Genomic DNA, 15,949 nt, shown 5'->3' with positions numbered 1-15,949 from the left:
GGGTCAGGGATCTTAGCTCTATTAGGCTAGAACTAGAGTCGGACGACACACAAAATCGCATGGCTATGTTGGAGTGGGATACAACCAATTTACTAGCCCGCATAACTGCAATCGAGTGAAGGGAGAACCTTTCAAGTACATTCAATAGTCCTCAGAGGGAGGAACGTATTGAGGCAGTGGAACGAGCGGTGAAAGACCTACAAGATACACTAAATGACCTTGTAGAGAATCGCAGGGGGTCAGTTGAGGCGTTGAAGGACGAGATGTTGGAGATGAACACTAAGTTGAACCTTACCATGAGGGTGGTCAGGAATCAGCCTGCAGTTGGACCCGTTGGCATGGAATATGGAAGAGTAAAAGTGCCTGAGCCAAGGCCCTATGGCAGAGCTAGAGACGCAAAGGACTTAGAGAACTTCATCTTTGACATGAAGCATTACTTCAGAGTCGTGAAAGCTGAATTAGAAGTTGATTTCGATCGTGGAAGGGATGAGGCTTCACCATGGGTTCCGACTAGGGACAGAGAAACTCCTCAACGTCAATCATTCTCAAAGCCAAATCTCGACTGTTGGGAAGGACGAAGCTCCTTGATGGAAAAACTCGATCTATGGTAAGGACCATTGGAAGGGATGGAGTACCACAAACCTAGATCTCGACCATAGTTCATAGTTCTTCAGATCAACAGAGAAGAAGAAGAAGAAGAAGAGACAAATATTAGTTTTGTTGTTTTTTTTAATTAGTAAGAATAGATTTAAATTTTCACATTTAGTTTCTGTTAGTTTTTAGTTTTCTTTTTTATTTAGATTAGATTTATGTTTTAATTTTAATTTTAATTTATATATTTTTTATGTTTTTATTGAAATTATTTCTTTGCTATTACTATTTTAAAGTTTTAATTAATTAAAAATTTTATTTTTTAAAATTTTATATTATTGTTTAATTGAATAATATTATATTTTGTATAATTTAACTCATTAGCTAAAAAAACTAAGGGCATTTTAGTTATATTGAAAAATTGTTTAAATGAAATTTGGCTCGGGATATTATTTTGATCAATTTTACAAGATACAAGGTCTGATTTGTCATTTAACAAAATACAGGAGCCGATCGAGTATTCAGAAAAAAATACGGGAACCAAACTGGTATTTTCCCTATTTATAATACACATGACTACTAATTAATATATAGTCGTGAATGATGACGACATGAGATTAATTTTTATTGGCGATAAGTTTCTAAAATGAAGATACCAACAAGATTTTTTTTTCCATGTAACACATATAACTAGCTCCATTTTCAACTAATAACACAAAGGCCGATCGAATATTCAGGAAAAATACGGGGACCAAACTAGTATTTTCCCTATTTATAATACACATGACTACTAATTAATATATAGTCGTGAATGATGACAATAGGAGAGTCGATAAGTTTCTAAAATGAAGATACTAACAAGATTTTTTATTCCATGTAACACATATAACTAGCTCCATTTTTAACTAACAACATTTGGCCTGCACACATTTTTTTCTCATTATTAAAAAGAGTAATGATATGTGCACCCAATATATACACTCAAAAATTACATAGTGACGTGACATTGTTTTTCCAATTCAATAGTAGGTCCCAGTTTTGATAGATGCGATTGAGAATAAAATGAAGAAAAAAAATGTGTCTCATGTAAATTTTCCAATTCTAATCCCCACTCCAATGTCAATATATATTTATTTAATATTAATTCATTATTTTAAAAAAATCTCATACGAAACATCAAAAATCATATTCAAACCCAAACTTTAATCCCAACCCGCATATAAAATAACATCATAGAAATCATATTTAAATACCCTACCCTTTTATTCAAATAGACAACCAAGAGAACAGATATGCCTCATAAGATATTTTATAAAATTTTTAATTAGCATGCACAATTTTTCAATTTTTGCATTGAGTTGCATTGATTGTGCGTTGGCGTTGTATTGATTTTGCATTAAAATCAAATTTTGATAGGATCATCAAAATGCATCGATATAACATTATTTTTACATCTTTTTTTGCCTCTAAAATCAAGTTTTGATGGAACCATCATCGTGGCAGAATACTACTTATACAACCTAGAAGTCTTGTTGGTTAAAATTAGGATATCGTCCCTCCAAGACACCAATCATGTGGTGTGTCGGTAAGATAATCAAGGAGTTGTTACCCTTGATGTGAATCCAGCTTTCATCAAAGAACAAAGCACATCAAAATTGGTGTTCATGTTCTTCCCTTGAAATATTAAATTATGCTTTGTCCCTATACAAGATCAAATTGTTGACCAATCTCTCAAACTAGACATAAGAGATCAATTTCTTCAGCTTCAGCCCAACCTTCAAGTTGTGGAATCCCCTTTTTGTTTGAGGGGATATGGAGACTAAAGAACCGGCACAAAATGAGAATTAAAATTTATGTTTTTATGTTAGTCTAAATTGATTATTGAAGTTATTTTACAGTTAAATAACTAATTTTTACTAGCTTATGTTTAGTTAGGTTCTTTCAGTTGAGTGTACGGTAAAACCTCTATATAAGAATAACATTTATTTTATTATAAAAAAATTTGATCCCAATTTCAGCTGGTTATAAATAAGAATAATCTCTAAAATGTAATTAGTTATATATTATTTAAGTCTCACATGAAGAAAATATATCTCTATATAGTAATAATTATGTATACAATTAAATAAATATATATTATATCATTTATTTGTACTAAAATGAAAAAATTAAAGATTTATTCCAAAATTGAATTGCTTGAATTACTTTTAAATATATAATAGTTATTATCGAGTTTTTATTGTTATTGTTGTTAAAGTTTATATTTTTTATGTTTGGAAATCATTTTCTACATATACCTCTATTTAGTTATAATCTATCAATTAGAATACAATTAGTTCATACAGCATTTTCACATTACCTTTGCAATATCATTTCCTCGTTCTCTATCTCTCTCTACCATTTCGTTACAGATATTAATACTATATGGAAAGTTGGAGTAGACACGCAACAAGAAATAACTAATAGTGTAGGACAACTCCTAATCCTAAGGTCAACCAAAATTATAGTAAGCCTCAAGGAGGAAAAATAAAACTATATTATAGTAAGCCATTTATCAATTGACAAATGGTTATTCAAATTGATATAATACTTGGTAATATTCTTCTATAGTCTCAGCGAAATCATGATCACCATGTAGACATTAAATTATTTGATTTACGTTTCATCTTCTTCTAGCCAGGTCCATTCAACTTTCTCACCAACCAAACATATCCAAGTCCTAAAATCAACCCTCTAACGACATATCACAAGAAAAACAGATTAGTTCATCACATCATGGACACAAGGCTATTGAAGGCTTCTCAAACTGGAAGTACCGTGATGTTACACCAATTGCTTCAAGAGAATCCTCTCATACTCCACACACACGATCTTTTCTCATCAGACAATCCCTTACATGTCGCCTCGATGGCTGGCCACGTGGACTTCATCAGAGAGATTGTAAGGCTAAAACCAGAATTTGGGAAGCAATTGAATGAGGATGGTTTCAGTCCAATTCACATAGCTTCTGCAAAAGGGTATTTGGAGATTGTGAGGGAGCTTTTGAGAGTTGACCAAGGACTTTGCAGGTTAGAGGGGAGAAATAAGTGGACTCCTCTTCATTTTGCAGCCAGCAGAGGATGGTCAAACCTCGTCAAAGATTTTCTCCTGGTTTGTCCTCAGAGTCTTGAAGATGTAACTGTTCAAAAAGAAACTTCTCTGCATCTTGCCATTAAGAATAGTCAATTTGAAGTAGTTGATGTTATGTTGGCATGGATTAAAGAAAAGAAAAGAGATGATATACTGAATATGAGAGATGAATTTGGTAATTCAGTTCTTCATCTAGCAACTTGGAGAAGACACCGACAGGTAGGCCAAACTATATGTTTTCTTTCTTTCAAGTCAAATAATTTATCACAACCAAGCAAAAGGGTGACAAATTTGATCAAGAAAAGAATAATCTAATTGACTCTAGCAAGATTAGTTGTATAAACCATTAGTTTTAGTTTCACTAGCTGTATTGTCATGACTCATGTACAACTATTTTTCTTACATGACAACATAAAATACCATTAGTTTTAGTTCCACTAGCTACATTGTCATGACTCATGTACAACTATTTTATAAGAAATTTTTCTTGCAGGTAGTGGAATGGTTAATCGGCTTTGGAAATACCACAACAGGAGGTACTTTGGTAGTAAATTCTGTAAACAAGAGTGGCCTCACTGCCCTCGATTTGCTTCTAATATTCCCAAGCGAAGCAGGCGACAGGGAAATTGATGAGCTCCTTCGCAAAGCTGGAGCTAAGAGAGCAAACGACACGCTCTTCTCTTCTTCACCATCGTCTTTCGAATACAACACTAATCAACAAACCATGGAAACCCATTGCACCAGCGAGAGTGAAGATGATTTATTGTACTTCAGGTTCAAAAAGGGTAGAGACTCACCAAGCGATGCCAGGAATGCCCTCTTGGTTATGGCAGTTTTAATGGCCACAGCAACGTTTCAAGTGGGAATTAACCCTCCAAGCGGTGTTTGGCAGGACAGTGACCCAAATGGGAATGGCACTACCCCAAAACACGTAGCTGGGAGCTCAATTTTGGGGTCATACAGTCAAGTTTCGTTTACCTTATTCGTGGTTTTCAACTCCCTTGGACTCTCCCTCTCACTTTACATGATTACCATCCTCACAAAGAATCTACCTATGCAGTTGGAGTTTCAATTATGTGTAACTGCACTATATTTTACTTATTACACTGGATTGACCAGCATGGCGCCCCTAAATGGTATCAGGACCGTCATCGTAGTATTATCAGGAGTTTTGCCTCCTACTATTCCTCACTTAGTCAAGCTTACTAGGCTAATTATTATGAAGAGTAAAATAGTTCTACAATATCTCTCGAAATCTTTATGTTGAAACAAACTATTATCTTACCTTGTATGCATAAACTATTATAGTCAGATGTTACTCTTTTGTACTGACGAGCATTTTGCTGATCTCTGGCCTACATCGATGGTTAAGATATAGTATTACATTGTATTAAGAAATTGAGTGAATCAATTGTTTATTTGTAATAAATCGTGAGGAAATAACTTGAAGATAAAGATATATGTATTCAGTAAAACTTCAATAAAACAATAGTGTTCGACCAAACTTATTATATACTAATTGAGAGGATACAACTCAACATAGATATTGGTACAAAAGAATTTCTTAACATCCAAAAGTATCAAATTTAACATTAAGAACACCCTAATAATTTATTAGACTAATATTTAAGTAAAAAAATTTGGCACATTAATTTACTTTTTTTTTTTCTCAATAACCTTTCATTTCTTTGTTACAAGGTTTACGCCATCGCAGACCATTGTTAATTATCTATAGTATTTTATCGGATAATGGTAGGGTAGTGAAGTTTAATGATTATTATTCTTAGTATGAAAATTCCGTACTCTTGCCAAGTTATTTGGTATTTTGGTGCAAAATTAGTGGAGTTTCATTATTTGCTAGCTAATAGGCTAAAGTAAAGGCCGATTTTTACATGACAAATAATCTTTATTAATACCAATAAAATGATTCAGAAAATCATTTACAGTTGTTTAGCCTAATAATCCTTATAATAACCCAATGCTTATTAAATTCATAGTTTAAATTGTATTCCCATTATCAAATTAAAATCGAAATTAATTTGACTAATTATTGAAAGAACATTATCAACACCCACCAAAGAAAACACAAGATGACTAGGGAGAGATTTTCGTCTTTTTCAATGGTTATATACAATACTACCCTGGAATGGCAACTGAAATCACTACAAATAAATTTAAAATTGGCTTTACTAAAATATCACTATAGAACAAAACTAACCTTTGTCAAAAAAAAAGGAATAAAAAACAAAACAGGTCGCCTCTACATTTTTTTTTCCAATAAATAAAAATAAACAAAATTTGTGGTTGGTGAGCAAGTGTACTACTTACCTCGACCGCCTCGACCGCGACATCGACCTCGTCCACCACCACCACCACCACCACCACCACCACCACCTCTACCCCTACCTCCATTTAATTTCTTGGAGAACTTTCGAGGATCCTTGAGACCAAAATACTTCTCAGCAGCATCTTTCTCATCTTCCTCATCATCTCTATTCCTCCTCTTCTTCCCAACTCCATCTTTGATTTTCTGTAGTACATATATCACATATTCACAGTTATGAGCAAGCCATATAAGGCACTTGAAACAATAATAAAGTCAGAAACATAAACTATATTTGTACCAGTTGGGCAATTCTTTTGGCATGTGAAACACGCTCCAACAGTAGCAAGACTACTGCTTCTTCAGCAGAATACATGGGTAACTTTTGACCTGAAACATGTAATAACTTTTTATTATTATTAACTCACTCAGATATTCTCTTTGATGCCTTCCAAGCCACAAGCACAAAAATGTATATTACTTACCAATATACTTTTCAATCTGTAAATACCACTCCAGCTCGTACTGATTCACAAGGGAGATTGCAACCCCTGATCGACCAGCTCGAGCGGTTCTTCCCACTCTATGTATATAATCCTGTGGCCAACTTACAGTTAGTACAGCATAGCAGAGTTCACAAAAGAAAAAATAATTACAAGAACAATTCTTGCCAAATTTACATAATTAATTCAAAACCGAATAGATTGGTGTAACAAGCCTTTGAGAAAATTTTGCATATCAATAGTAAGAAAGTAAGAGATATTCAGCACATGAAGTCTACATGAAAAATAATGAATGATTGCATTCAAGAGGAAAAAGCTGATATAATACACTCATTCGAATTTCACATGGAATGGAGCTTCTAAGAAAATTAGTAAGCACCAAGAAATACACGTGAAGAAAAAATGTCACCCGGTAAAACATATTGAAATAACTCACGCAGTCTTAGAGAGAAGTTATTGATGAATAATAAACAAATAAGGGAGAAAAGGTGCAGTAACAATAAGTTGATAACATAAATAGATTAAATTAGATTTCCCACTCTCAATAATTTTGATGCAAGTGGACATGTGACCTTCGTCTCTTTTTCCAAGAAAAAAAATAGTCCAGCATCATGGATGCAAGTTTTACATGCAAACATGTTCTGGGACGGCTAACAGCAAGACTGACCTTGGAGTTTGATGGGATATCATAATTAATGATCATATCTACAGATGGAATATCCAGTCCCCGACTTGCCACATCAGTGCACACAAGTATATTATATTGTCCAGACGTGAATAAATTTAAAGCTCCAAGTCTTTTTGCCTGTCACAAAAATTCCAATGAAAAAAGTTCTGATTTAAGATTTAATGCCAACAAAGGAATTTCTGGTAAATAAATGTATACCTGGGTCATATGACCACTAATTGGGATAGCCTTTAGGCCAAGATTTGAAAGAACCAATGCTAGGAAACGGGTTGCATCACATGTACGAGTGAAAACCATTGATGTAGATTCAGATCTTTTAGTAAGAATATAAACTAGATAGCAATCCTGTAGCAGAAGAAATATGAATTAATACACCAGTAAATTAAGCTTCAGTAGCAAACATTACCAGGAACACCAATAAGTCCCATGGGTTTATGAAACAGAAAACAAAGAAGAAAGTTAGAAACCTTGTATCCAGCAGGCAGAAAGCAATAAAGCTGTGTTAGCGTGTCAACGGTGGAATACTTAGATGCTGCTTCAATCTGAAATATCATAAAACCAATAATCACCTTCACTTCAAGTCAGGAGAAGTATTATTGATAACAAATTTAAGATATGAAGTAAATTTTTTCACCTTCACGGGGTTCCTTAGACAAGCCCTTTGGAGCTTATTGACCTGGATTGCAACAAGCATAATTTGATCAATGTATAAGGATCTTTTGGCAAAGTAGATTAAGTCATATAAGTTCAATAAGTTGTAACTCCTCTAGATCTATAACCCAAGAGTGAACATTAGAAAAATGCTATTATAGTAGGTGAAATATGTCTTCAATTAAAGACTAAAAAGATACAAATCAACAAATACCCTTTTCCAAGAAGCAATTGACATTCACAACAATTACCATTATCCAACAATATAAAGTATTCAGGGTATGATTAGCAAGAACTAGACAGAAGCACATTCACTCGACCTCTTATAAGATTCACATGTTATGAGAAGCACCCACAACGAGAATTAGAAAGTGCATACATAATATATTGTGAATACTTGGCACAAAACATTCAAATGCTGCATTGCAAAAGGTATTCAACGTTCACTACTACTGAAAATATACATCATCATATCATACACGCATCTGTGAATACTTAATATATATAGATGGATAGATATAGATATATTAATTAATCACCTTCTTGGTCATGGTAGCAGAAAATAAATATGTTCTCCGATCACGGGGGATAACATTCAGAATTTCATCAAGTGATTTTTCAAAATCCTCATCCAGCAATCTGTCTGCCTCATCCAAAACCTGTATAATGTGCAAACCAATCATATGAACAACTTAAAGAGTTTTAAAATCAACATACACGAATGCCTAAATAGCAGGAATGATATGATATAGAGTGCAGCAAGCCATGAGACCGTGATCGTGACCGTGATTCCTCAGTCAAATAAAGATGAAATAATGCTCAACCAGGTTTCTAAATGGCAAAAAAATAAAATGGTAGCAGAAACCATCTGGATATAAACAAAACAAATTTAAATAAAAAAAATACCAGAAATTTCAGCATACGAAGAGAAAAACCCTTTGTGTTGGTTAAATGATCCATTAGGCGACCAGGTGTCCCAACCTACCAAAAAAAAATAGAAATTTGGTATATCAGAAACATGTTGAATAATAAATTAAGCAACTGGTATCAAAGGACAATTGCCACTAAATCTAATCATTTTAATCTCGTCAATTAAATAAAACTGCAACTACAATATGATCACCAGTTTACAATGTCTTCAACATCAATAAAGATCATATGTTATGTCCTTCATTTGTCTTCTTCTTCGAAGAAATTCCTTTGATATACTACAATAGATATTCATTTCTTACAACAATTCAAACAGTTTATATGTTACTAAAGGACAGTTTCAAAACCTCAGCTCTAATCAATAGCAAAAATAATAGTAACACAAGCAATTTTAGGGAAGAGCAATAGTAACATATTCCAGCACAGCCGCATTATTAAACAGTGAACACATTGCATATCTAAGAGCACTAAGAGTCTTTGCTTAGATTCAACACTTACAATGATATGTGGCCGCTTCGCAAGATTGATAGACTGTTCCACAATCTCCACCCCTCCAACAAGCTACAGAAAATTATGTAAAGATAATAAGCAAAGACAGAAAAATATAATAGACAAGAAATTTCCATCCAGCCACCCCAACATCTTAGCTCAGATTTTTAGGCTTTGTTTCGATTGAATTATATTTTTAGGGGGAAAAAGAGAACATTTTCCTAACTTTTCATAATGTCTGCTTTTCAAGTTTTCTACAATCTCAATCTTTTGTTCTAATTTAAAGTCTTACACTACTATACAAACATCTTTTTATGACACTTTTTTAGGTACTCAACTATGTGTGTCCTAAAATTTTGAATTTTTTTTAACAAAAATTTGATTATTATTTATTAAAAAAATAAAAAATCACTCAACGCTTTTTCTCTCTCTCTCTCCCTCTCTCTCCTTGCGTCATCTCTGCCAGGGCCTAACAGCTGCCTTCCCGTCTCCGGCCATTGCCACGCGCCACACCATCGGACGTGCTGTCCCACGAAACCCTTGACCCCCGAAGATGGACACCTCACACGCGGCCTAAGACCCTCAACGGGGCACTCGAAGTTCGGTCGTTCATGAGTTTCTCCCAAACTTTCCGAGCATTTTTCGGCCACCACGAGATGAACCACCACCACCACCACCATACTCCTTGCTTCTTGGGCTTCAAAACCCACTAAAAAATCAGACTTAATGGTCACTGGAGTTGGAAGTCGATGCCGTCGGAATCCATGGTGATTTCCGAACCTTCAAGCGTAGATCCGAGCTTTTTAGAGCCATTTCAAACTAAACCACTGCCACCACGACATTTTCCTTGGCTTGGGCTTTAAAACTCAATAGTTTGTTTTCCAAACCACCACCTTTGAATGGTGGCCCTGCTGCTGCCGACCACCACTGTGCTTTAGGATTCAAAACCCACTAATTAATTTTTTAAAAATAAAAAATTAAACTTTTCAGGAGGCGAGTCCTAAAAGACCTCAGTTGTTAAGGCTTTCAATAGAGGACTCGCGCCCCCGTGGGTCCTAAAAATTCTGTTTTGTAGTAGTATTATTAAAGTTTGGTTATAGTTTGCCAATGAAATATTTATATTTATATATATAGGAGAATTCTCCTATAAAGGCTTCACTTTAAGTCCTACCGGTGGGGCTCTCAGTGTTCTCGACCCGTGAATAGTTTTCAACGCGATTTTTTTTATGACCGTGTATATTGTAGCTATTTAGAGCATCGTGCAAATTTTCAGAAAATTCTGAATAGTTTACAGTACCGAAAACTAAGTTCAAACATGTTGCACACGTGACTATTTTTTTTATGCGCGTGGAAAGCAACATGTTTGAACCTAGTTTTCGGTACTGTAAATTATTTGGAGTTTTCTAAAATTTGCTGGATAGTCTAAACAACTACAATATACACGAACATAAAAAAAATTCGCATCGAAAACTATTCACGGATCGAGAACACTGAAAATCTTATCGGTAGGGCTTAAAGTAAAACTCCTATAGGAGAATTGTCCTATATATATACATACTAGTGAAAAATACGTGCCAAAGGCACGTACCACCTGTCCATGTTGCTTATTTTATATAAAAAGTTGTTAAAAGAAAACATATTTAACATAATATTTGTATGGATAAAATATTTTATACAAAATTACAATATATGCTAACAAAAAAAATTACATAGCAGCTTATATATACAAAAGAAGAAACGTGTGGCACCATTCTTAGCTAATTATTGTTACCTTAATATAAAGTGTAATAATATTATTAGAGGATACATATGAATTATTTGTGATTTGTTAGATTTTATTTATATTATTTATTTGTAAATAAATAAGAATTGTAATTAGTGGATACATGCTAATTATTTGTGATAAATTTTATTTATAAATAGGAAAAGACAAAAGAAACTTAAATAATTCATAGGACATGTGGCCGGTGATCAATTAAATAATAAGTAAAAGAAAAAGAGAAAGAAAGAAAGCTCATAGTGATGGAGATATTCGAATAAAAAAGAAAAGACAAAAAAGGACTTTCAGCACCTTATTCACAAATATATATATAATATAAATATAGATATTGATATATATTCTTATTTTTATCTTCAAAATCCAAACACAGCATGTAGAAAATTCAGAGTGTGATTGACATTGTTTTTAAAGTTGTGTTTTTATAAATAAGAATAGAAAATAGTTTTTGTAATTAAAAAAACAAGAGTTGTTTGGTTAATATTTTATAAAATTAATTTTTTAGTTTTTTTTAAATCTTAAATAAAATATTAAAAAATATATTTACAAAAAGAAAAATATTATAAAAATTTGTAATAAATAATAAGATAAAATAATATGAAAGGAAAAGTGATATTAGGAGTGAGAAAGTAAAGAGAAAAACTTTAAAGAAAGAGAGAGTGATGAAAAAAAATTCAGAGGAAAGAAATTAATGCCAGAAAAAATGAAAAATAAAGTGATGAGAAAGAAATTGAAGATAAAACGGTGAAAAGAAAGAAAGTGATGAGAGAAAAAAATAAAAAGAGAGAAAATGAGGAGAGAAGCTAATGGGAGAAAAAGTTATGCCAAATAAATAATGTGAAATAATAATAATTAAAAAGTAATGTGAGAAAAGAAAAAAAATGGACAAAAAATAAAAAAGTGAGAACAACAGAAAATAACTATTTATTATTCACAAAATTTTCTAGTTGTTGATCTCAAAATTTTATATTTTTTGTAACTTTATTTTTAAAAATTATTTTCTAAAAACAACGTCATACACTTTACTTGTTCTAAAAAAAACAAAAAATAATTTTTTAATTAAACAGCCAAACACTCTCCCACATTTTTTTTTTCCTTTCCCTTCCATACAAAGAGTTAGAGATGAGATGGGGAAAAAAATATCTGCTATTGCAAAGGCTGAGAATTAAACAAAACATTTAAGAATTCATTGTAGGAGAATTCAACCAAAAGGGAAAGGGAGGATAAATAAGTCGCTTTCTCGAAAAGAAAAGGACTGCAATTTAGCAAAATCATATTACTTTAACTTAACAATAATTTTCTGAATAAATTTAATCTGTGAAAAAGTCAAGACAGCACATTTCTAGAATCTGTGAGCCTGTTTGTTATTGTTTTCTGTTTTTTGTTTTTAAAATTGTGTTCTCAGAAATGAAAACAGAAAACTGTTACAAGAGGTGTTTGGTTAATGTTTTCTAAAAACAATTTTTTAGTTTTATTTTTTTTTAAATCTTAAATAAAAAATTAACAAATATATTTACAAAGAGAAAAATATTTTAAAAGTTTGTAATAAATAATAAGATAAAATAATTTGAAAGAAAAAATGATGAAAAATAAGAAGTGAGAAAATTTGAGAACAACAGAAAACAATTTTTTCTTGTTTTTAAAATAATCTGTTTTTTGTAACTTTGTTTTTAAAAATTGTTTTCTGAAAACAATGTCAAACACCCTCACTTGTTTTCAAAAAACTGTTTTTAACTTTTAAAATCAAAAAACAATTTTTTAATTAAAGTGCCAAACACCCTCTGTGTTTTCTGGAAAAGCTTTTCAAACAATAAAACAACATTCACTTGCAACTTATCAGAATTCTTAATCATCAATCTCACATAACATATAGAGAGCACCATTAAAATATAGAAACATGCAATGCGAGAACATCCATGAAGCAAACTAGTATGTGTGAAATGCTCACCACTGCACACTTAACACCAATTTCAGATCCTAATGCTTCAAACTGCTTGGAGATCTGGATTGCAAGCTCCCTGAAGCAAGATATAACAAATGCAGATAAAATCAGAACCTTTTCATGAGATATAACAATGACCGCTCAACAATAAAATTCGCTACACGAAACTAACCTTGTTGGAGACAGCACACAAGCAAAGAATGATTGTGGAGTCTCTAAAAGGGCTTGCAATATGGGAAGGGCAAAAGCTCCAGTTTTACCAGAACCCGTTTGTGCAATTCCAATTAGGTCCTTACCTACAAATTCAAATTAATTTTTCAAAACCACTCCTCAAATATATGCAATCACAATGTTAAAGCCATCATATTGATGCCATAATGTAATGTTAATATCTATCTACATATACATACATATACATATATATATATATGTATGTATGTATGTATATAAAGACTTTTGGATTATAAAATAATTAAATCCCTCATCAAATGTACTACTCGGTCAAGAACAATAAATTAACTATGTATTTGGAAAAGAATCCACGCGATGTTTAAATGTCATCTATCCCATGTATGTTTAGCAATCCAATAAAATTAAAATCAAAATATATGAAAAAAAAAACAATTACGCAATGCAAAGTGAAGTAAAAAAATATCCAAAACAGATATCCTAGTATGATCAGAATTGGCCCTATAGTCGGCTAGTTTTCACATGATGAATGCCCTTTCAAAACTATATATAAAAAAAATTAAAATAAAGTTCAGAAAATTTTTCACTTGTCAGATAAAAACTAGAGAGCACAAGGAAAATCTCTAAACTGTGGCACTATCAATGAATTACAGAGAGCATGGCCAAGGAATTGACAGGGTTTCAAATATTAACAAAAATGTGTGTGTGTGTATGTATCTGTTGACAAAACTTATGAAATCAGAGTCAAATTTTAACAAAGTTGAGGAGCAACCATCAAGTGCATGAGGAATAGCTTCAGCCTGTATCTTCGAAGGGTTTATCCAACCCAATTTATCACAAGCCTCAGCCAATTGAGGATGTACCCCCAATTCTTTAAATGTTTTCTGGACCTCCTCGCTTTTCTCTGCCATTCCCAAATCCCTAATCCACCAAATATATCATCTCCATGAGTTTACCAATAATTGAATAACATATGATCATCTTTATATGTGTAACTTAACATACCTCTCAGAGATGAAGGGTAGAGAAGTGGCGAAATAAGACAATTACAATAAGAGAAATAACGGAATGCTTCGTAGTTTCGTATCTTGGAAAAGGGAATTGTGATTCAGACGAGACGAGACGAGACGAGAGAGTGAGGTGGTGACTAAGGGTCTGACTTAAGGCAGTTACTATGAGAGAGATAAATAAGGCGGTTACCTTTTCTTGAACAAATTTTAATATACCCATATACTAATAATAACGGTTTTTCCTCTGTAGCCCTCGTCAATTTCTAAAAAATAGGTCCGAAAAATGATTTCGTATTAATTAGGCCACAGCATTTTTTAATAGTATTGTTAAATGCTATATTTTTTCTTTTAAAACACATAAATAAAATATAAAAATATATGAATAATTTCAAATTTTAAAAATAACTAAAATTCTATATTTTTTCTTCACTTTTTTATAATTTCGCAAAATAATTTTAAAAATTAAATATAAAAGTACAACATTTTAAAAACATTAAGTATATTTATCGAAAAAAAAATCTATCTATATGTCTATATATCTATGTATATCTATTATATATAAAAAGTGTATAGATAATGGAAATTCTTGGTTTTAACGGTTTTTTATTTTTTTAATGTTAACTTTAACGGAATATTCTTATATCTAACAGAATATTCTTATATTTAACGGTAGTTTGTAAACATCTCTTAAACTTAAATAAAATAAAATAATTAATTAAAAAATTTAAGATAAGATATTTTTTAGATATTTTAGAATGATAATTATTTAAAAATAATAAATAATTAAACAAGTTAAAATATGATATTTTTGAGATATTTTACAATGATAATTATTTTAAAATAATAAATGATTAAACAAATTAAAATATAATATTTTTTAGATATTCTACAACGATAATTATTTAAAAATAATAAAATCATACATTTTATAACTTAAATAAAATTTATTTAAACTTAAACTCACTTATTAGAATAATATCATATTAAATATATAATATAATCTAATGTGAATTAGTAACAAATTGCTTTTTTTATAAAAAAAAACTAGCCAGAAACTTAAATTTAAAATACACGTATAATATTTAATATTACATTAAATATATAATATATAATCTCTTGTTGTCACTCCCAAATTCAAAAATTAGAACAAACATAAATTTAAACAAAAATAAATAAATTATTTAATTAAAATAAAATATTTATTTCAAAATTTATATGACATTAATATAAATTTAATAAAAATAATTAATAAATTCTATAAATAAAACTAAACAAACGTGCATATTGCACGTTGCTTGTATCTAGTATATATATAAAGGAGAGGTTCAAGGATATTATGTGGCACTCTAAAATCTCTTCAAATCACTCTTTCTATTTTCTCATTTAATCTAATTTTTTTATTCATTTTCTATTTTCTAAAATATCTTAACAATCTATATATCTATATCTATATATATATAAAGGAGAGCTTCAAGGATATTATGTGTCACTCTAAAATCTCTTCAAATCACTCTTTCTATTTTCTCATTTAATCTAATTTTTTATTCATTTTCTATTTTCTATATATCTATTTTTCTTATTATATTATAATTATGTTTTTTTATTCCAAAGTAAATAGTTTTACAAAATATTTATATCTATATCTATATATAAATGAGAAGGTGGCATCCTATATTTTTTATAATCTATTTTTACTATTTTGTGAGAATTTTATATTGTGTCCAAAA

The 15,949-nt window shown here is 31.2% G+C and overlaps 2 protein-coding genes across 2 annotated transcripts; one reads left to right on the top strand and one right to left on the bottom strand.

Annotated features, from left to right (window-relative positions):
* Positions 1-3,168: 3,168 nt before the first annotated feature.
* On the top strand, positions 3,169-5,052 carry LOC133798077 (ankyrin repeat-containing protein BDA1). The gene is made up of 2 exons (XM_062236262.1): positions 3,169-3,939; positions 4,214-5,052. Exons 1-2 carry the CDS (start codon positions 3,367-3,369, stop codon positions 4,985-4,987), a joined length of 1,347 nt encoding a protein of 448 aa, XP_062092246.1. The 5' UTR covers positions 3,169-3,366; the 3' UTR covers positions 4,988-5,052.
* Positions 5,053-5,703: 651 nt separating this feature from the next.
* On the bottom strand, positions 5,704-14,352 carry LOC133798076 (DEAD-box ATP-dependent RNA helicase 10-like). The gene is made up of 14 exons (XM_062236261.1): positions 14,218-14,352; positions 13,985-14,133; positions 13,196-13,319; positions 13,030-13,099; positions 9,314-9,376; positions 8,792-8,866; positions 8,425-8,544; positions 7,869-7,910; positions 7,702-7,776; positions 7,433-7,579; positions 7,214-7,351; positions 6,529-6,640; positions 6,345-6,433; positions 5,704-6,250 (listed from the first exon to the last, which is right to left on the bottom strand). The coding sequence occupies exons 2-14, from the start codon at positions 14,121-14,123 to the stop codon at positions 6,041-6,043; spliced, it is 1,404 nt and encodes a 467-aa protein (XP_062092245.1). The 5' UTR covers positions 14,124-14,133; positions 14,218-14,352; the 3' UTR covers positions 5,704-6,040.
* Positions 14,353-15,949: the final 1,597 nt, after the last annotated feature.

The sequence above is a fragment of the Humulus lupulus genome, chromosome 8, assembly GCF_963169125.1.
Source record: "Humulus lupulus chromosome 8, drHumLupu1.1, whole genome shotgun sequence".
Taxonomy (NCBI): domain Eukaryota; kingdom Viridiplantae; phylum Streptophyta; class Magnoliopsida; order Rosales; family Cannabaceae; genus Humulus; species Humulus lupulus.
The sequence above is the reverse complement of the archived record's forward strand: the minus strand, read 5'-3'. Positions and strand labels throughout refer to the sequence as shown.